Source organism: Podarcis tiliguerta (assembly GCF_965153285.1).
Source record: "Podarcis tiliguerta genome assembly, chromosome: 6".
In the NCBI taxonomy this organism is placed as follows: Eukaryota; Metazoa; Chordata; class Lepidosauria; order Squamata; family Lacertidae; genus Podarcis; species Podarcis tiliguerta.
This window is the reverse complement of record NC_139539.1, coordinates 91,001,704-91,023,715: the sequence shown is the minus strand read 5'-3', so window position 1 is coordinate 91,023,715 and position 22,012 is coordinate 91,001,704. Positions and strand designations below refer to the sequence as shown.

Sequence of the window (22,012 nt, the reverse complement as noted above, 5' to 3'; positions counted from 1 at the left end):
TCTGTAAATATACTCTGAATTTTTTTCCAATCTTCTTCCACCGACTCTTCTCCCTGGTCTCGGATTCTGCCAGTCATTTCCGCCAATTCCATGTAGTCCATCAGCTTCATCTGCCATTCTTCCCGGTACAACGCCCGTTTTAAAATGGCAGGCAGGCCTGTTTCCAAGGCCTGTGCCTGGAGACGGTTGTGGATTCCCTGTTCGAGACTTCAAGGTGATATGATGACACCTTTGCATTTGAGCGACAATGTCTCCGCCCTGCCATTTTCGGCTTTCCTCGACTAATGCCTGCTTCCACCCAGAGAGACAGTGAATCAAGACACACGTTTTCCCCAGTGCAGACATATCTCCTTCCTCTGCCAGCTGCAATTTGATTAGAGACCTACACATAAAAAGGTGCTGTAGCTTTGTTTGTCTTGCCGCAGCACCCACTTTTAGAAACTTCACACCTGAGCAGCATACCTGATATCGAGCTTATGCTTTGGGCGAATAAATAGCATTGTGGAGTCAAGGTGGTAGAGGGGCAACAAAAGGATTATGTAATTATTATTTACGGGACCGCCTCTCCTGGTATGCCCCGCAGAGGACCTTAAGGTCCATGAATAACCATAGTTTAGAGGTCCCGGGCCCTAAGGAAGTCAGACTATCCTCCACCAAGGCCAGGGCCTTTTCAGTGATGGCTCCGACCTGGTGGAATGCTCTGTCCCATGAGACTAGGGCCCTTGCACTTTGACTTGCTTTCGAACTGCTAGGTTGGCAGGAGCAGGGACCGAGCAACGGGAGCTCACTCCGTCGCGGGGATTCGAACCGCCGACCTTCTGATCGGCAAGTCCTAGGCTCTGTGGTTTAACCCACAGTGCCACCCGCGTCCCTTGCCATAAAGTATAGTTAGCTGTTTTTCACCCCGCATGCAATGAGGCATCAGGTTCCTCTGCCCTGCTCTATTGGAATATATTGGAAGAGTATGTCCTCTCTCTTTTTCATTTCTATGTAAGTGGGTGTAGTTTTCTTGCATTTCTCCTCTTTCATCCTACAGGTTTTGTTTCCCCAAAGGAGGAATGCATCTGTCCAAAACATGGCGGAGGAATTTGGGCATCTGGCTGCTGATATATGGCTACATTATCATTTACCTCTTCCATTATTCTCTAAATTAACAGATGGCCTGGTGTGGCCTAAAATCTTGAGGCTCCTTGCTTTATGGCCTAATAGCAGGGGTCAGCAAACTTTTTCAGCATGGGGCCCGTCCACTGTCCCTCAGACCTTGTGGGGGGTCGGACTATATTTTAGAGGAAAAAATGAACGAATTCCTATGCCCCACAAATAACCCAGAGATGCATTTTAAATAAAAGGACACATAGAATCATAGAATCATAGAGTTGGAAGAGACCACAAGGGCCATCGAGTCCAACCCCCTGCCAAGCAGGAAACACCATCAGAGCACTCCTGACATATGGTTGTCAAGCCTCTGCTTAAAGACCTCCAAAGAAGGAGACTCCACCACACTCCTTGGCAGCAAATTCCACTGTCGAACAGCTCTTACTGTCAGGAAGTTCTTCCTAATGTTTAGGTGGAATCTTCTTTCTTGTAGTTTGGATCCATTGCTCCGTGTCCGCTTCTCTGGAGCAGCAGAAAACAACCTTTCTCCCTCCTCTATGTGACATCCTTTTCTATATTTGAACATGGCTATCATATCACCCCTTAACCTCCTCTTCTCCAGGCTAAACATGCCCAGCTCCCTTAGCCGTTCCTCATAAGGCATCGTTTCCAGGCCTTTGACCATTTTGGTTGCCCTCCTCTGGACACGTTCCAGTTTGTCATTCTACTCATGTAAAAACACACTGATTCCCGGACCGTCCGCAGGCTGGATTTAGAAGGTAATTGGGCCGGATCCGGCCCCTGGGCCTTAGTTTGCGTACCCATGTCTAATAGGTCTATGTGTCCTCCAGAAATGTGTTGCCAATCACTTTGTTATTTGATTGCCACAATTAGGACTGTCTGAACCACTTTGCAGCCGTGGAAGTTTCGCCATCTCTGGGGTGGAGTGCATCGGCTGATCAAAAAGGTCCACTTCATTGCTGCTGTGCTGGGTCAGGGCAGGAAGTGAAGAACATTTCCATCCCTTTGAGGTGGCGAGAGGAAATTGTAAGCATGGTGACTTGATTCTGCCTTTGAGTGGACTGAGTCAGCCCTCTTTCCTTTACGGGGAGAGATTCTGCAGCTTGGCAGTACAGTGGCACCTCGGGTTACATACGCTTCAGGTTACAGACTCCGCTAACCCAGAAATAGTACCTCGGGTTAAGAACTTGGCTTCAGGATGAGAACAGAAAGCGTGCAGGGGTGGTGCGGCTGCAGCAGGAGGCCCCATTAGCTAAAGTGGTGCTTCAGGTTAAGAACAGTTTCAGGTTAAGAGCGGACCTCCAGAACGAATTAAGTACTTAACCCAAGGTACCACTGTATGTCTCGGCTGTCTTCGCTGCATTTCTGCCATTAGGGCAACTGGCGCTTCGAGGTGGTTTGAAACCCAAAGGCCTATGCCCCACAAATAACCCAGATGTGCATTTTAAATAAAAGGACACATTCTACTCATGTAAAAACACCAGGCAGGCCCCACAAATAACCCAGAGATGCATTTTAAATAAAAAGACACCTTCTACTCATGTAAAAACACGCTGATTCCCGGACCGCCCACGGGCCGGATTTAGAAGGTGATTGGGCCGCATCCGGACCCCGGACCGTGGTTGCCTACCCCTGGCATAAACCATGTTCAAAACTCAACATAAATTAGCACCCAGTGGTACATTAGGAAAAGGTGTTAATTACCACAATTCCTGCTGCCTACTTAAAGGAAGTGTCTGCTGTGTTGACTTCCTGCTAAAACAGGTGTGTGTGCGTGTGTGTGTGTGTTTGTGTGTAGTATGCCAGCTTCTTTCAGTCCCAACCAGCTAAAACAGGTGTGTGTGTCTGTGTGTGTTTGTGTTTGTGTGTAGTATGCCAGCTTCTTTCAGTCCCAACCAGCTAAAACAGGTGTGTGTGTGTGTTTATGTGTAGTATGCCAGCTTCTTTCAGTCCCAACCAGCTAAAACAGGTGTGTGTGTGTGTTTGTGTGTAGTATGCCAGCTGCTTTCAGTCCCAACCAGCTACAACAGGTGTGTGTGTGTGTGTGTGTGTGTGTGTGTAGTATGCCAGCTTCTTTCAGTCCCAACCAGCTAAAACAGGTGTGTGTGTCTGTGTGTGTTTGTGTGTAGTAGGCCAGCTTCTTTCAGTCCCAACCAGCTAAAACAGGTGTGTGTGTGTGTGTGTGTGTGTGTAGTATGCCAGCTTCTTTCAGTCCCAACCAGCTAAAACAGGTGTGTGTGTGTGTGTGTGTGTGTGTGTGTGTGTAGTATGCCAGCTTCTTTCAGTCCCAACCAGCTAAAACAGGTGTGTGTGTGTGTGTGTGTGTGTGTAGTAGGCCAGCTTCTTTCAGTCCCAACCAGCTAAAACAGGTGTGTGTGTGTGTGTGTGTGTGTGTGTGTAGTATGCCAGCTTCTTTCAGTCCCAACCAGCTAAAACAGGTGTGTGTGTGTGTGTGTGTAGTATGCCAGCTTCTTTCAGTCCCAACCAGCTAAAACAGGTGTGTGTGTGTGTGTGTGTGTGTGTGTGTAGTATGCCAGCTTCTTTCAGTCCCAACCAGCTAAAACAGGTGTGTGTGTGTGTGTGTGTGTTTGTGTGTAGTAGGCCAGCTTCTTTCAGTCCCAACCAGCTAAAACAGGTGTGTGTGTGTGTGTGTGTGTGTGTAGTATGCCAGCTTCTTTCAGTCCCAACCAGCTAAAACAGAGGGGTGTGTGTGTGTGTGTGTGTGTAGTAGGCCAGCTTATTTCAGTCCCAACCAGCATGGCTCATGGTCAAGAATGGTAGAAGTTGTAGTCTAATCACATCTTCAGGGCAACAGCAAAATGCCTCCCCCCAGTGCTAAAGGACTTAGCTTACCCCCATCTTTCCAAACCCCCTGAGAGGATTGTATGAGTGAATGGGTTGCCTCAAAGAAGGGAGACAGGTTTTTCTCCCGTTTTGCAGAACCGCATGGCCAACCCCCAGACTTTGAGGAAGATATCTCTCTGCTCAGTATTCCTTGTTCCACGGGGAGATGGGAAATTGCTGCTTGAGTTTAGCATAGCTGTGGGTAAATGCAAATGAGTGTTGCTCTGGGCACCAGGAAGTTTGTTGTCTTTGGTAAGAGATAGTTAACCTGCGGAACTTGCTGCCAGGGGATGTTGTGATGGCTGTAATTACCGGTATACTGTATGGCTGGGTTTCTTTTCTGTTTCTTTTAAATGTTGACATACATTTGCGGTTAATGGTTTTGAAAGCCAGGATGATCAGTGATTAGATTTCTGTTTTATGATGTTCCTGATCTGAGGGTTAGAATATGAGGAGAATACAGTGGTACCTTGGGTTACATACGCTTCAGGTTACATATGCTTCAGGTTACACACTCCGCTAACCCAGAAATAGTGCTTCAGGTTAAGAACTTTGCTTCAGGATAAGAACAGAAATCGGGCTCTGGCGGCGCGGCGGCAGCAGGAGGCCCCATTAGCTAAAGTGGTGCTTCAGGTTAAGAACAGTTTCAGGTTAAGAACGAACCTCTGGAACGAATTAAGTACTTAACCCAAGGCACCACTGTACATTCACCCTAGATCAGGCTTCCTCAACCACAGCCCTCCAGATGTTTTTGGCCTACAACTCCCATGATCCCTTGCCAGCAGGACCAGTGGTCAGGGATGATGGGAATTGTAGTCTCAAAACATCTGGAGGGCCGAGGTTGAGGAAGCCTGCCCTAGAGCGCTGAATCTGTATTTTATCGCTGGAGCCTTGTGCCAGTGCTTGTCCAAAGTGATGGGCCCAAACATTTTCCAAACATTTGCTGCTATGCTAGACCTCCTAATCTCACCCATCGGGAGTCTACACTGTAGTTTTTGTAGCCTATACATTTCTGCTTCCAGTTGGCTTGTCAGTCAGCACAGACGGTCATGTCTCTTTCCACCCGCACTCTAATGACCAGTTTTAAATGTTATCTGCCAGACATGCCATGGTTTTGGACTTTAGGAGCCCACATCATTACAGACAGGCTGTGGGCAGCCTGCTGTGATAAGGCAGGAATGGGATTGCCTCAGCAGCTTGGAACTGCTTTGCAGTGTTTCGGAATGATGAGATAAATTAGTTATGAGTGTTGTAAGCTTAAGCCAATTTAAAAATGGGCAGCAGATTTTTAAGAATAAAAGTTAATTGCATTTAAGTATTCAGTGTATGACCAGTGGCAATTGTATTTTTTTTAATAATATTTTATTAAGATTTTCACAAAAGAAGACAAACAGAAAAAAAAGAAAAAGAAAAAACAATACCAAAAAAATTACAAAAAAGTAACAATAATTAAAACAATTCCATCTTTCAGAACATATCTTACATTAGCTTGTTTCTCGGACTTCCCCACGCCTCCCCCCTTTGTATTCCAGTTTGATTGTTTGTTCAGCAAATCCTTTCCCTCTTTACCTTTATCTTAATTTTTGTCTTAATATTTTAACTTTACCTTTCCCTCTATTTAACATTCCATTTTTCCCTAATCTTTCAAACCTTATTGCTATAAACCCCTTAACCTCAATCCAACATCATTCCATCATTCATTAATTTTACATTGTTTCTGTAAATAATCTTTAAATTTCTTCCAATCTTCTTCCACCATCTCTTTTCCCTGGTCTCGGATTCTGCCGGTCATTTCTGCTAATTCCATATAGTCCATCACCTTCATCTGCCATTCTTCCAGAGTGGGTAGTTCTTGTGTCTTCCAATACTTCGCGATGAGTATTCTTGCTGCTGTTGTTGCATACATAAAAAAAGTTCTGTCCTTCTTTAACACCAATTGGCCGACCATGCCCAGGAGAAAGGCCTCTGGTTTCTTCTGGAAAGTATATTTAAATACCTTTTTCATTTCATTATAGATCATCTCCCAGAAAGCCTTAATCCTTGGGCACGTCCACCAAAGGTGAAAGAATGTACCTTCAGTTTCTTTACATTTCCAGCATTTATTATCAGGCAAATGATAGATTTTTGCTAGCTTGACTGGTGTCATGTACCACCTGTATATCATTTTCATAATATTCTCTCTTAAGGCAATTGTATTCATCCAGGAGGCAATGCTTGCTTTAAGATCATGGATGTTTTAGGACAGAATTCCGCATTGCAGGGGGTTGTGTTAGATGACCCTAATGAATAGCCTTCCAACTCTGCTATTCCTGTTATATGATTCTACGAATCATATTGACTAATATGTGGGTTCAATCAGTCAATCAAAACTCCACAGTACGAATCTCCAGGTGAAAGTTGTAGTGCACAAAAATGCTGCAATAAATGTGTTAGTCTCAAGATGTGGGTGGCGCTGTGGCCTAAACCACTGAGCCTCTTGGGCTTGCCGATCGGAAGGTTGGCGGTTTGAATCCCCGGGATGGAGTGAGCTCCTGTGGCTTTGGCCGGGCTCCTGCCAACCTAGCAGTTCGAAAGCACACCAGTAAAAGTAGATAAATAGGTACCGCGGCGCTGGAAATTGCATCTGCACACTGAAAATTGCAGGCATGCGAGCTATCCAGCCCTCAGAGGGGTCTCCGCTGGAGTGAACTGGCCCAGGCGAGATAAACCTTGCTGACCCCTTTTGTTAGGAGCCCCCTTTTCAATTTCCTTTCAATGGGAAACAGAGGGATTGGGGGGCTGCCGAAACACCCTGGACTTCTCCACTGTTCATGCCTTGCCCTACAGATTCGATTTCCACTCCTTGCTTCAGAATCTATGTTTCTGTGTGCGTGTTTCGAAAGAATCCATTGGTTAATTGCTTCTCCATTCAGCAACGGAAAGGTCCCACGAATCTAACTCTTGCAAATGCTATTAGTTTTCAAGTGATATTGTAGGAGAAGAGGGGAGTTGCGTCTCTCAAGCTTCTCTCTCTCATCTGTGCATTTCATGGAGAAATGACTTTTAAAGTGACTTTAAAAGTCAGAGTTTACTCAGAAGTGCGCCTAGTGCCAAACGTCTCTGGTGTGAGCAGGCTGACCTGTACTGATTGTGTTTTTTTTTAAAAATAATATTTTATTAAGATTTTCCAAAACATTACAAAAAGAAAAAGAGAAAAAACAACAACAACAAAAAAACAATTAAAAACAGTTCAATCTTTCATAACATATCTTGCATTTGCTTGTTTCCCGGACCTCCCCACACATACCCTCTTTGTATTCCAGTTCAATTTATTTATTCAACAAATCTTTTCCCTCTTTACCTTTATCCTTATCTTGATCTTAATATATTATAACTTTAAATTTTTCACCTGTTAACAATCCATTTTTGCATATTCCTTCATAACATTATTACTAAAAACCCCTTAACCTCAATCCAACATCATTCTAACATTCATTAATTTTGCAATATTTCTGTAGATAGTCTTTAAATTTCTTCCAATCTTCTTCCACCAACTCTTCTCCCTGGTCACGGATTCTGCCGGTCATTTCCACCAATTCCATATAGTCCATCACCTTCGACCTGTAGTGATTGTTCTCCAACCCAGAATCTCCTAGCTCAGTTGGAGCTAGAGCTGGACTTGAGGTTCTAAGAGACTGGGGGCTCCATCTACACTTAAGGTTTGAAGGACGCCATACCACTTTGGACACTTGTGGCCTCCCCCAAGGAATAATGGGAACTGTAGTTTTTTCGGGGTGCTGAGAGTTATTAAGAGACCTGGATTCACCTCCCTGAGCTGCAGTTTGCAGAGTGATTTAACACCCCAGGGAACTCTGGAAATGGTAGCTCTGTGAGGGGAGTTGAGGTCTCCTCAAAACTCTCAGCACCCTTAAACAAACCACAGTTTCCAGGAAGGCACGCCTGGTTAAAGGGATATGACATTGCTTTCAACATGTAGTGCAGATTGTGGCTGGTGTTTTACAGGCAGAATACGTATACTGCCTTGCCTAGACAAGGTTAGGAGGCTGGGCTCCTATTATTTACTCTTCATAATGTTTCCCATTTGCTGATCTTTCAATGTGGCGTCAGCTGTTGACACAAGGCAGAGGCACCCTCGCTGCCTTGTTTGCTTGCAGGAAACCTTTTCATTTCAGCAAGACTACAGAGCCATAAAATGTACCGTATTTTTCGCTCTATAAGACGCACCAGACCACAAGACGCACCATGTTTTTGGAGGAGGAAAACAAGAAAAAAAATATTCTGAATCTCAGAAGCCAGAACAGCAAGAGGGATCGCTGCGCAGTGAAAGCAGCGATCCCTCTTGCTGTTCTGGCTTATGGGGTAGCTGCGCAGCCTGCATTCGCTCCATAGGACGCACACACATTTCCCCTTACTTTTGAGGAGGGAAAAAGTGAGTCTTATAGAGCAAAAAATACGGTAGTTATTTGTGTTTGCTTTTAAAGTATTATTTATGTTTTTAATGATAATTATCTTAGGTGTATGTATTTTTAAGTTTGGGGGGGATTAAAAATCTGCTTTATCAATAATTTTATAGTGTGCTCTGCTTATAAGCATCCTCTCAGTCTTCCTAAACTGACAAATACCTAGCCTGTCCAATCCAGGGGCTTCATTTTGCTTTCAAATTGGAGGGGGCAATGGTTGCATGCACCTGTTTCAGGTAGCTGATCTGGACTTGACTGCTTCTTTAGAATTTCCCAAGCATTAATAAAGCTTCCGATTGCCTGTGCACCCCCCCACACCCCTGCCATCCGCCCCCCACCCCAATTGGGCCCACCTAATTTCCACAGCTGCAGAGTATAAAATGTGCAGGTCTTGCTTCAAGGGGGAAGCTGGGACAAACCTTCTGGGTTTGTTTGTTTTCAAAGAGATGTTGCCTTATTAGGTAAATTATCTTTGTGGCCCTGAAGGTCTTCACGAAAGCACATTTGGCATTTTGCGCCACTTTCCTATAATTTATCTTTTACTGTACAGTGGTACCTCGGGTTAGGTACCGTATTTTTCGCTCTATAAGACGCACCAGACCACAAGACGCACCTAGTTTTTGGAGGAGGAAAAGAAGAAGAAAAATATTCGGAATCTCAGAAGCCAGAACAGCAAGAGGGATCTCTGCGCAGTGAAAGCAGCAGTCCCTCTTGCTGTTCTGGCTTCTGGGATAGCTGCGCAGCCTGCATTCGCTCCATAAGATGCACACACATTTGCCCTTACTTTTTAGGAGGGAAAAAGTGAGTCTTATAGAGCAAAAAATACGGTACTTAATTCCTTCTGGAGGTCCGTTCTTAACCTGAAACGGTTCTTAACCTGAAGCACCACTTTAGCTAATGGGCCTCTGCCGCACTGCCGGAGCACGATTTCTGTTCTCATCCTGAAGCAAAGTTCTTAACCCGAGGTAATATTTCTGGGTTAGCGGAGTCTGTAACCTGAAGCGTATATAACCCGAGGTACCACTGTACCATGCTGATGCTTTGCCTTTCCTCTAGCTTTCCTCGTTCTTGCGTTGTCCATCAGGAACTGTCTTGGTAAGCTAACAATTTCTGGGAACCCCTCAAGTTGCGGACGATTCGGGGAAGGCTGAGTAATGTGCTGTCTTCAGAATGGCGCACGTCCGCGGTATGTTTCAAAGTCCTTTTTTACCGGCATCAGGTCATTATGATGACCTCTATTAGGTTAAATGAGGAAATGGAGATCATGAGAGTTGCCCAACATCTTGCTGAGTCAGTGGCAGAGATGGAAACGCAAATGCTTGTCCCGTAGGAAGTGATAATTGGCATGTTCTTAGTCCCAGGCTTCAGCTCTCGTCATCTGTGGGAAGGACAGCTTGTATTCCGCATGGAATCTGAGGGAACAGAAGCGAAGCAAAATGACTCACGGTGGACGTTGCAATCTCCCTTGCCTCTCGGCCTTCTTGGTGTTCTGCCACTCTTGCCTTCTACTGCTCTTCTAGATGTTTCTCTCATTCCCTTGTCAAAATTTGGATTGTAAGCACCTGGGGAACAAACACCATTCTTCCGTGAATGTTTATTGTGGACACAGAGGCTGTCTAAGTTATTGCTGGCATCCACCTGTCTTGAGAGATGATGATGATGATAATAATAATAATAATAATAATAATAATTTATTTGTACCCTGCCCATCTGGCTGGGTTTCCCCAGCCACTCTGGACGGCTTCCAACAAAGATTAATAATACATGAACATGTCACACATTTAGATGTCTTCTAAATGTTAGGTAGTTGTTTATCTCTTTGACATCTGCTGGGAGGGCATTGCACAGGGCGGGTTCCACTACCGAGAAGGCCCCCTGCCTGGTTCCCTGTAACTTGGCTTCTCGCAGTGAGGGAACTGCCAGAAGGCCCTTGGCGTTGGACCTCTGTGTCCGGGCTGTTTAGGGAATCTTTTAATGTTTGATGTATTACTGTATTTTAATATTTGGTTGGAAGCCGCCCAGAGTGGCTGGGGAAGCCCAGCCAGATGGGCGGGGTATAAATAAATTATTATTATTATTATTATTATTATTATTATTATTATTATTATTATTATTATATTTTTTTTCTTTAACTCTCTTTCCTCTTCTCTCCAGCTGCTGCTGCTTCCTTTCCCACCCGAACGCTCCAAATTACACAAAAACCCAAGTGGGAAGAGGGGGAAGTGGCCGTTTTGCTTAGGGATAATGCAAAGCAATCAGTTCTGTTTGTTTACGTTAGAGCACCAGTACCCTGCTCCTCAGCCAGAAAGGCTCCCGGAGCAGCAATAAATTAAAACAGCACAGTCCCTGCAAACTAAAATGACACGGAAGGGAAAGTGGAAATCAAACCCGGGCAACAGTTCTTAAAACTGTTGGCAATCTGGCACGTCTCAGGGGAAGGAGGAGCCTGACAAAGCTGACGGATTGATCCCTCCTTCCCTTAGGACAGTTGAAGGGGCAGCCATCAACTTCTGTAATTTATTTTTCTTAATAAATGTATATCTCAACATTTTTTTCAATTCATTATAAATCTTCTCCTAGAAGTCTTTCTGGGAGGTCCACCACATATGAAAAAGGTACTTTCTTTTTCTTTACATTTCCAGCAAAGATTATCACTGTTGTGGTAGATCTTTGCTAGTTTTACTGGGGTTAAGTACCACCTATACATCATTTTCATAACATTTTCCTTTAACATCGTACATGCAGTAAACTTAACCCCTTTCTTCCATAACCTCTCCCAATCCTCCAACATTATATTATGTCCTACATCTCTTGCCCAATAAATCATTACCAATTTAAATTGTTCATCCTTTGTATGCCACTCCAACAACAAATTATACATTTTAGACATACAGTGGTGCCTCGCAAGACGAAAAGAATCCATTCTGCGAGTCTTTTCGTCTTGCGGTTTTTTCGTCTTGCGAAGCAAGCCCATTAGCGGATTAGCGCTATTAGCGCTATTGACAGTTTAAGGGCTAAAAACGGCTTTCTAAGGCTTAAGGGATTAGCGGTTTTGCTGCTAAAATGCTTTTAGCAGCTTAGCGCTTCAGAAAAAGGGGTTTTGGAGCGAAAAAAATCCGCAAGAATTTTCGTCAATTTTCGTCTTGCGAAGCAAGCCCATAGGGAAATTCGTCTTGCGAAGCGCCTCTGCAAACGGAAAACCCTTTCGTCTTGCGGGTTTTCCGTCTTGCGAGGCATTCGTCTTGCGGGGCACCACTGTATTCTGCCTGACCGTAGCTTTTGCCTGGCCCAACCCCAGACTTAGAAAGGCTCGAGAGGTGATGGGTGTGGTAACTGAGGCCAAGTTCCGATGAGTTCAACAAAGCAATTCCAGTAAATCTGTGCCTGAGCTGGGGTTTGACCTCCGGCCTTGTAGGTCCACGTGCAGCCTCTGTCTTCAAGGTTGCCTGGGCTATGTAGTTTGGCCATGGATCAAGCATGTGGATGGGCGAGCATCTTTGCCACTCCCATGAAACAAGAGTAAGGCGTGGCAAGGAATGGGAATTTTAACAAGGGCTTCCTTAATCTCCAAGACAGTTGGGACCAAAAGCCTTGGGTGGGGCAGCTGGGATTTGGGCTGCTGTTGTGACTCCCTGCTAGGGTGGCGACTGAGAGTGTCTCCTGATGTAGAGGGTTCGCAATGTGCCGTCTGGAAATAGCTCTCTTGGTTAACACCTTCTGCTGTTCCTTGTAGTAACATGTCCTGAGCCTGAATTTGCGTTCCTTGTATTTGCTCAACACAATGTTTTGACTGATGTTGAAGGGATAATGGAATGAAACTAAAGATGGCAGTGAGTGCTCACTGGAAGGACAGATCGTGAAGCTGAGGCTCCAGTACTTTGGCCACCTCATGAGAAGAGAAGACTCCTTGGGAAAGACCCTGATGTTGGGAAAGATGGAGGGCGCAAGGAGAAGGGGACGACGGAGGACGAGATGGTTGGACAGTGTTCTCAAAGCTACCAGCATGAGTTTGACCAAACTGCGGGAGGCAGTGGAAGACAGGAGTGCCTGGCGTGCTCTGGTCCAGGGGGCCACGAAGAGTCGGACACGACTAAACGACTAAACAACAACAACAACAAAAGATGGCAGGGTCAAGGCTGGAGGCCCAGAGGCAAGCAAGATGTTGAGCAAACATGTCGGGTTGGGGGGGAAAGCAGTTCAGTCTGTGCCTGAGGAACCAGCTCAGAGTCAGCTCTTCTGGACCAGGGTGTTCCTTGTAGATGCAATAAGGCACATGTGGCTCCTACGGTTTTATTCTTACAACATCCCCGCAAGGTAGGCAGATTATGACTGCTCCGAGGTTGCCCACTGGACTTCATGGTCCAAGACGCAACTTGAATCCAGGTTTCCCTGGCCTTAGTCTAACATTTTAGTAACACATGAAAGGAGCCTTATCTGGGTCAAGCCAACTGTCTGTCTGGACCAATATTCTTCCTCTGTCAGGCCCAAATCCTGATACTTTAGGATTTTTAAAAGTGCTAAGCACATATGGAGCACCACTGTATTTCTTGCTGTTCTTCTTAAGCCTCTTGAAAGTATAAGATATGGGGACAGTGAAACCTCATGAAAATCCAGGTCAAATAATCCCTGCAGTAATGTCCAAATTAACATATTTTCTAACAGACCGAGAAAGAAGACAATTTCTTGGCAAAACAGCAGAAGTGTATTGATTATAGTAAGAGATACGGTTTTGAGCCGAATAAGATTTATGGATTTATGATGTGCTAATATTTGTGAAGGAGCGTTATGGAATATATATCATTTCTTACGAGGTAGATCAAGGACCTTATGAGAATGCTGCTTTAGAATTATTTTAACATGGGATCACAGCCGGTAGGAAAATTAAAGCATATCTTTTGGGTAAGCGTTTGGTTAGTAACCTAACCAAGTAGAAAACCACTGTCTTAATAGAGTGGAAAGGAAATAACGCCATCTGTCTGTCTCTATCATCTATCTATCTATCATCTATCTATCTATCTATCATCTATCTATATCTATCTATCATCTATCATCTCTATCTATCTATCATCATCATCTATCTATCTCTATCATATCTCTCTCTCTCTCTCTCTCTCACACACACACATCTATCTCTCATCTATCTATCATCTATATCTATCTATCTATCATCTATCTATCTATCATCTATCTATATCTATATCTATCTATCTATCTATCATCTATCTATCTATCATCTATCTATCTATCTATCTATCTATCATCTATCTATCTATCATCTATCTAATCTTAACCTGAGGTACTATTTCTGGGTTAGCGAAGTCCGTAACTTGAAGCGTCTGTAACCTGAAGCGTATGTAACCCGAGGTACCACTGTATCTATCATCTGTCTGTCTCTATCTATTTATCTATCTATCTAAAATAATAATTTTATTCTGCTGTCTGTATCTTATTCCCCCTCCAGATTGGAGACCTGCTGTGACTCTGGGGGTCCTAGACTGTGCTGAGGCGAGCAACCAGAAAATCTGCTCAGATTTTGGGATCACCGGCTACCCAACACTGAAGGTAAAGTTGCCTTTGGGGTAGGTGAGGGCAAGTTCAAGGGTGACGGCGCTGCAGCTAGTTCGGCTGGATCCTCCTATTGTGTTAGGATTGATGCTAAATGCCCTATAAGGGTAGCAGGAGAGCAGGAGCCCCCAAACTGAAGGAGAGGGCCCTTTCTGTAAAACCAGGCCTTTGTTCAGAAGGCAAAGCAGGAAAATCTGGTTTGCCTGGTTAAACGGAGAGATTTGATTGATCATAGTTCTATGCCGCTTTCTCAAATTGGTTTACAAACAATAAATAACAGTAGCATAACAAAACACAAAAGAACACCACAAATACAATGTAAATACAGTGGTACCTTGGGTTACATACGCTTCAGGTTACACACTCCGCTAACCCAGAAATAGTGCTTCAGGTTAAGAACTTTGCTTCAGGATGAGAACAGAAATTTTGCTCCGGTGGTGCGGCAGCAGCAGGAGGCCCCATTAGCTAAAGTGGTGCTTCAGGTTAAGAACAGTTTCAGGTTAAGTACGGACCTCCGGAACGAATTAAGTACTTGACCTGAGGTACCACTGTAATATAAAACAACAAACAAATCATCAATAAAATAATTGCGATCTATAAAGCGAAACAGCAACTAAAAAATAAGCTAAACATCACAATTACAGCAAGTCATGTTACATGATTAACAAATCATTTATAATCTATAAAACAACATTAACAGCATTAACAAAATAGCAACTGGGGGGGAAAGCTAATTGCTGTTAAGTTCATACATACACTTCCCATGCCCCCATGCTTCATAATCTTTCACTCTGTTCAGTTCATTAAAATACGCATAGAATACACACAACGCCCATTGCTAAGCCTTCTCAGCCCAACGCTGCTCCTGCTGGGGTCCTCAGGCCATGGGGGAGACTGTGGGGCAGAGCTGGTGGGAGCCAGTGAGCTTGTAGGCACTGGGCGCTGGTTGAAGGTCCTGGTTGAGAGCCAGTATGGTGTAGTGGTTAAGAGCGGTAGTCTTGTAATCTGGGGAACCGGGTTCGCTTCCCCACTCCTCCACATGCAGCTGCTGGGTGACCTTGGGCCAGTCACGCTTCTTTGAAGTCTCTCAGCCCCACTCACCTCACAGAGTGTTTGTTGTGGGGGAGGAAGGGAAAGGAGATTGTTAGCCGCTTTGAGACTCCTTAAAGGGAGTGAAAGGCAGGATATCAAATCCAAACTCTTCTTCTTCTTCTTCTGCTCACCTATCTCATCTCAGTAATGGAGATTACTGAGCAAGGATGGATGGAGCAAATAGAGTTACCTGTGTGTACCTGCAAGAACCCTTCCTACACAGAAGATCTCCCTTGCAACGATGTCATCAGAAGGGCCTATAAACTTTTACTAGCTTACCTGGCCTCACATACCTGTGTTAGCTAATTGCGATGATGGTGGCAGGAAGGAGAACTGTGGCTCTTCTGGTTTACAAAAGCTTCCCCACCTAGCTATCTGGAGATGTTTCTGACTCACCTGCTTTACCAGGCAAGCAGAGTGGATTTTTTATTTTTTATTTTTAGCAAGCATTTTTATTAAGAGGATAGAAGCTGAAAACAGCTGTGTTTAATAGAAAGCAACTGAACTGATTTAAGCACTTTGCTTGTATGCAAAATATTTTTTGAAATTGTTGTTGCTTCCAAAAGAAATTTATTAGTTTTCCAAATTTATAACAAACAAATAGAAAAAAGAATCAAAAAACAAACAAACGTTTACCCCAATTTGTAATACAGTGGTACCTCGCAAGACGAATGCCTCGCAAGACGAAAGAGTTTTTTGTTTTTAATTTCCCTATGGGCTTGCTTCGCAAGATGAAAACGTCTTGCACCTTTTTCTTAAAACCGTCAATGCATTCCTATGGGAAACCGTGCTTTGCAAGATGAAAAATTCACAAGACGAAAAAACTCGCACAACGAATTAATTTCGTCTTGCGAGGCACCACTGTAGTTCCCCTTTTTTTTAACATTGTTGGGTGACTTCCTCGAATCCCCCTGGCTGAGTTTCCATATAGACAGTAAGAGCTGACAGTAAGAGCTGTTTGACAGTGGAATTTGCTGCCAGGGAGTGTGGTGGAGTCTCCTTCTTTGGAGGTCTTTAAGCAGAGGCTTGACAACCATATGTCAGGAGTGCTCTGGTGGTGTTTCCTGCTTGGCAGGGGGTTGGACTCGATGGCCCTTGTGGTCTCTTCCAACCCTATGATTCTATGATTCTAGATCATTGTAGCAGTTTTCCAAAACTATTTTCACTAAAATTTACTTAGTCAATTAACATCTTTCTTTCTTTTCATTTTAACTTAACATAGTATTCTACAACATCACATATTTAAATCCTAGGCCTATCTGATACTCGCAAGTAATTCTGTTTAATTTATCTTAACATATTTAGCTAAGTAGTCTTTGAATTTCTTCCATTCCTCTTGGTACTCCTCCTCCTTCTGGCCGCGGACTCTTCTGGTCAGTTCAGCTAGCTCCCAAAAGTCCATCATCTTCATCTGCCATTCCTCCACTGTTGGTACTTCTTGTGATTAAAATTGTTGTTGTTAATATACTGCCCTTCATCTGACGATCACAGGGTGGTTTACAACATAAAAATGCTAAATGAAAACACAAAATACATAACATAATAACAAAACAAAACAAAAATCACACAAACCCTAAAGTGGTTGTTTATAGGTAATCCTATGTTTGCCTTCGTTCCCATGGTCTAGGAATGCAGTAAGCATCAGGGCTGGTTCATATGTGCAAATTGGCTTGTTTTCTGTTTTTCCCTCTGTTCAGCCCTTTTCTGCAGCTTCTTTCACTTCCGGGTTACTCTGGTCTAGGTGAACCCAGGCATAGCAAGGATGGCATGGCGAAAAAGTAAAGGCTAAACCTCTTTTCCTTCCATGTGAAGGAGCCTCCCTGAGCCTGACCATAGCACTGGGCTTGAGAAACTCCCCTATTCCCTTGCTTCCACCTGCATACTACTACTACTAATAAATTTATTATTTATACCCCGCCCATCTGGCTGGGTTTCCCCAGCCACTCTGGGCGGCTTCCGACAAAACATTAAAATACAGTGTTCTGTTAAACATTAAAAGCTTCCCTGATGTCTTCTAAAAGTCTGGTAGTTGTTTTTCTCTGTGACATTTGGTGGGAGGGCATTCCACAGGGCAGGTGCCACCACCGAGAAGGCCCTCTGCCTGGTTCCCTGTAACTTGGCTTCTCGCAGGGAGGGAACCGCCAGAAGGCCCTTGGTGCTGGACCTCAGTGTCCGGGCAGAACGATGGGGGTGGAGACACTCCTTCAGGTATACCGGACCGAGGCCATTTAGGGCTTTAAAGGTCAGCACCAACACTTTGAATTGTGCTCGGAAACGTGCTGAGAGCTGGGAGGAGGATTTGTCCTTCTAAATGGATATTCATTTGCTGCCCCTACTGCTTCCAGATAATGGACCCAGATGTGGGGATGCTGCTACAGTAGTTCCACAGGAACGATTGTGCGAGTGTTTTGAGCGTTAGAAGTTAGAACTGGGAACCGGACACGGCTGTGAAAAGCCTGACACAATTGCACCAACAATGTCTGGTCTCCTTTTGTGCATTACCTGGCCTCTGACCCTCTTTCTGTGTCTACTGTCAAGCCCCCATGACTGGTTTGTAGGAAGAAGCCAGGCTCATTCCTGCGGGGACCTTGACTACATTGCTGGGTAGGAATAATTAGTGTCTTTAGAAAACCTTGGGATAAGTGCCAAAACCTCACCAGAAAATGGTTAGGCTTGAAATGAATTGTTCCCAGCTCTCCTAAGGAAAGAATGTTCCTCAGATGCACACTCATTAGCATTTATATGGTCCTTTTCCTCGGGGCATGAAGATTTTCACAGTATTTCAGCTGCTCTTGCAACATTATTGTAAGGTAAGCCACAACGCATTTAGAGTAAGCTTTAGGGAACAGTGGCTTGCATAGTTAAAGCTGTTTTCAAGAATGAGGTGAGATTTGAACTGGGAATCTTCCAGTTCTGGACTCGTGCTCATAACTGCTATGATGATTTGATGGAGCTGTGTTATCTATCCCGGAGGCATGTACTGGAATCTGTTGAAAGGAAAGTTAGGGCAGCCCCAAGGAATTCAGGCACAGAGAAACCATGGCTATTCTAATGGCATACTAAGATGGAGGCATTGCATCAAGAAATAGATGCAATGCATCCCTCTTAGTGTGCCATTAGAATAGCCATAGTTTCTCTCCGCCCAGAAACTCTCCTTTCTACATGGGCTGTGTGGGGTAGCAATCCCTTCCCTAACCTTCCAGCAACATTATATGACACACGCCAGGGATGTGTGTCAATAGGTAGGGTTGTTCTGTTTTGTGCACCTGGAATGCATTGGTGCACAAAAACGCAACCGTTGGCCTTCAGAGAAGAACCCGGGAACCTCCATTTCCATCTACAGCATGTAAAGTACAGTCATACCTTGGGTTGAAGTAACTTCAGGTTAAGCATTTTTGGGTTGCGCTCCGCAGTGACCTGGAAGTAACGGAGCGCGTTACTTCCGGGTTTCGCCGCTCATGCATGCGCAGACGCTCAAAATGATGTCACGCGCATGCGTAGAAGTGGCGAATCGCGACCCATGGACGCGGGTTGCGTTCGCTTCAGGATGCGAACGGGGCTCTGGAACGGATCCCGTTCGCATCCAGAGGTACCACTGTAAACCATGAGCCCTCAGCCCTCGCGATTACGGAACAGAACCTTAAAAATTCCTGGGAATTTCTGGTAAAGAGCTAGGTGACCTGGGAGGCTGATGGTGGGACTTGACAGGTCTTCTATAAACCTGCCACTTTAGCACGATTTTAATCTAATGACACATTAGATTCCCTGGGAGAGGGTTAAGGCCAAACTAGATATAGCTCAGCACATAGGCGCCAATTCCTAGGGGCCAAGGCAGTCTCGCGCAACCCCCCCCCCGAATGTATTTTTTTAGGGACAAGAGGCAAATGGCAACTTAGGAGGGTGGGGACTGATAATAGGAGGGAAGACACTCATCCCCCAGTGCTGGTGCCTAGACCCATCAGAGGAGTGTTAAATGATTAAATTTGACATCTTATAAGTTACAGTGGTACCCTGCAAGACGAATGCCTCGCAAGACGGAAAACCTGCTAGACGAAAGGGTTTTCCGTTTTTCGATGCGCTTCGCAGGACGAATTTCCCTATGGGCTTGCTTCGCAAGACGAAAATGTCTTGCGAGTCTTGAGATTTTTTTTCGCTCCCCACCCCCTTTTTCTAAGCCACTAAACCGCTAATAGCCTTTTAGCAGCTAATCCGCTAATCCCTTAAGCCTTTAATAGCCGCTAATAGCCGCTAAACTGCTAATAGCGCTAATCCGCTAATAGGGTTGCTTCGCAAGACGAAAAAACCTCTAGACGAAGAGACTCGCGGAGCGAATTAATTTCGTCTTGCGAGGCACCACTGTATATACAATTTTTTTTTAAGTGCAGGAGATCCTATTCAGAGATCTCCAGCATTAGTTTTCCAGACATGCCTCCCTCCCTCTCTCCCACTTGCAAATGATTTTATTCTGCCGCTTGCTAGTAGCCTTCTAAGATCTCCGGGGAAACCTGCTGATGTGGCACCGACCTCAGCTTTCCCTTTCGCTCACGCACTGTCTCCTCCTGCAAACAGATTTCAGGGCCAGCCCATTAAACAAACATTGACTTGGATACCTGGAGGCAGGTAGGAAGTAAACGCACAGCTGGCAGGGGAAAGCTTGAGGATGGAGCAAATACTGAACGAACCACATAACAGCCAGCAATCAGGGGAGCAGAAGAAACAGTCACCCAGGGAGGGCAGTCAAGGAGACCTTACTGAGCTGACAATATTTCCCACAAAACAAACCATTTTCTGTAATGGAAGAGCTAGCAAATGTAACGATTACCTTCCTTGATCGGACCAAAGCATTTTGTTTCCAAGGTAATCGCTTGGAGCATGGGCTGTAGCATCTGTTTTCGATGCTACAGGTAGAGTCCAGGTAGAGCCCTGGAAAGAGCTACTGCTTGTCAGTCTAGCCCAGAGGTCGCTAGCCTGCTGCTCTCCAAATGCTGTTGAACTACTACTCCCATCAGGCCCTGCCAGCATAGCCCAATGGCCAGGGTTGCTCGTCAGCAACACCTGGGAGGGCTGCAGGTTAGACCACAGTACTGGTCTGGACAGCAGTGAGATGGATCGGTTGGGAAGGAAGCATCTTCCTGTGTTCCTAGGCCTAATAGGGCAGGAGCAGATATCCTGTGGCCTCAGGCCTAATTTAATGAGGCAGTTGCTCGTCAGCAACACCTGGGAGGGCTGCAGGTTAGACCACAGTACTGGTCTGGACAGCAGTGAGATGGATCGGTTGGGAAGGAAGCATCTTCCTGTGTTCCTAGGCCTAATAGGGCAGGAGCAGATATCCTGTGGCCTCAGGCCTAATTTAATGAGGCAGTTGCTTGTCAGCAACACCTGGGAGGGCTGCAGGTTAGACCACAGTACTGGTCCGGACAGCAGTGAGATGGATCGGTTGGGAAGCAAGCATCTTCCTGTGTTCCTAGGCCTAATAGGGCAGGAGCAGATATCCTGTGGCCTCAGGCCTAATTTAATGAGGCAGTTGCTCGTCAGCAACACCTGGGAGGGCTGCAGGTTAGCCCACAGTACTGGTCCGGACAGCAGTGAGATGGATCGGTTGGGAAGCAAGCATCTTCCTGTGTTCCTAGGCCTAATAGGGCAGGGGCAGATAACCTGTGGCCTCAGGCCTAATTCAGTAGGGGCATGGAGGGAAGCCCAAACGCAAGCAAGCAGTTTGGGCAACTGCCAAGAGTAGTCGGCCCTTTCCCCGGAAGCCTGAGTATGAGAGAAGTGGGTTGCAGAAGAGGAGAAGGGATTGCCCAGCCCGCTCTTGGTTCTGGTCCTCTCTGCTGCTACTACGCGGCCCACCGATAGCTCGCCCCTTGACAGATAACATGCCCCACAGCAGCACTTTACCCACTCGCAGCTCCCAGCAAATGTCACTAACTGCCTCCAGCAGTTTAGGCAGAAGGCTCAGGTTTGTGTGTAATCCTAATACAGTGGTACCTCGGGTTACAGACGCTTCAGGTTACAGACGCTTCAGGTTACAGACTCCGCTAACCCAGAAATAGTACCTTGGAGAAGAACTTTGCTTCAGGATGAGAACAGAAATCGTGCTCCATTGGTGCAGCAGCAGCAGGAGGCCCCATTAGCTAAAGTGGTGCTTCAGGTTAAGAACAGTTTCAGGTTAAGTACGGACCTCGGGAACGAATTAAGTACTTAACCCGAGGTACCGCTGTAATCCCGGAAGGGAGAAAAGCGAAGGCAAGCAGTATTGTTAAAATTCTTTATGTATGGTTTCAATATGTAGGGGCTGCAATATTCTGCCCCCTATTATTGTTGTTGTTGTTGTTGTTGTTGTTGTTGTTATGCTTTAACAGAGTTCTTTGGATATTCTCTCCCCCCTATTATTATTGTTATTATTATGCTTTAACAGAGTTCTTTGGAGATGAAGGTTTCTCAAAATGTGCTTTGTTTAAAAATTGGACTGGGGAGATGAATAGGCGAAGAAGCCCCCTTTCCAGCTTCTCTGTCTTTCTGGGGCCTCCACTGTCCACTCTGGGGCTCCTCTCAGCTTGTGCTGCTGCTTAAATATGTGGGGAGAAAGGAACTCAGCTTTGGAGTTCATTCGATTGTGTGCCTCTAGACGTGCAATGTTTGTAGCTACGAGCTCTGTTTGTTCACTGGGACCTTTGCCAGGAGTTAGACCGCCAAGCGGATTTATTTTCCCCCGCCTCCCTTTTGGCTCTGAGAATTTTTGTTCTCTCTCTTTCTCTGTATTGTTTGTTTTCCCCCTTTTTTGTGACGCCTAATCAGCCTGTGCCTAGAACTTCCAAGGCAGGATTCCTGCAGCGCTGGAGGAGCGTACAAAAAAAGAACGGAAGATCTCCCTTATCTCGGACTGCTTGTTCCTTTCTGAAGGTCTCGGAGCACTGGCTGTCCTAGATTAGCCG

General features: G+C 45.3%; 1 protein-coding gene across 1 annotated transcript in view; it reads left to right on the top strand.

The window, feature by feature from the left end:
* QSOX1 (quiescin sulfhydryl oxidase 1) overlaps window positions 1-22,012 on the top strand; it is a 76,111-nt gene that overhangs the window by 12,628 nt on the left and 41,471 nt on the right. Inside the window, exon 2 of the mRNA XM_083446332.1 lies at window positions 13,882-13,982. Within this exon, the coding sequence (XP_083302458.1) occupies window positions 13,882-13,982 (101 nt within the window). The remainder of the gene's footprint in view (window positions 1-13,881; window positions 13,983-22,012) is intronic.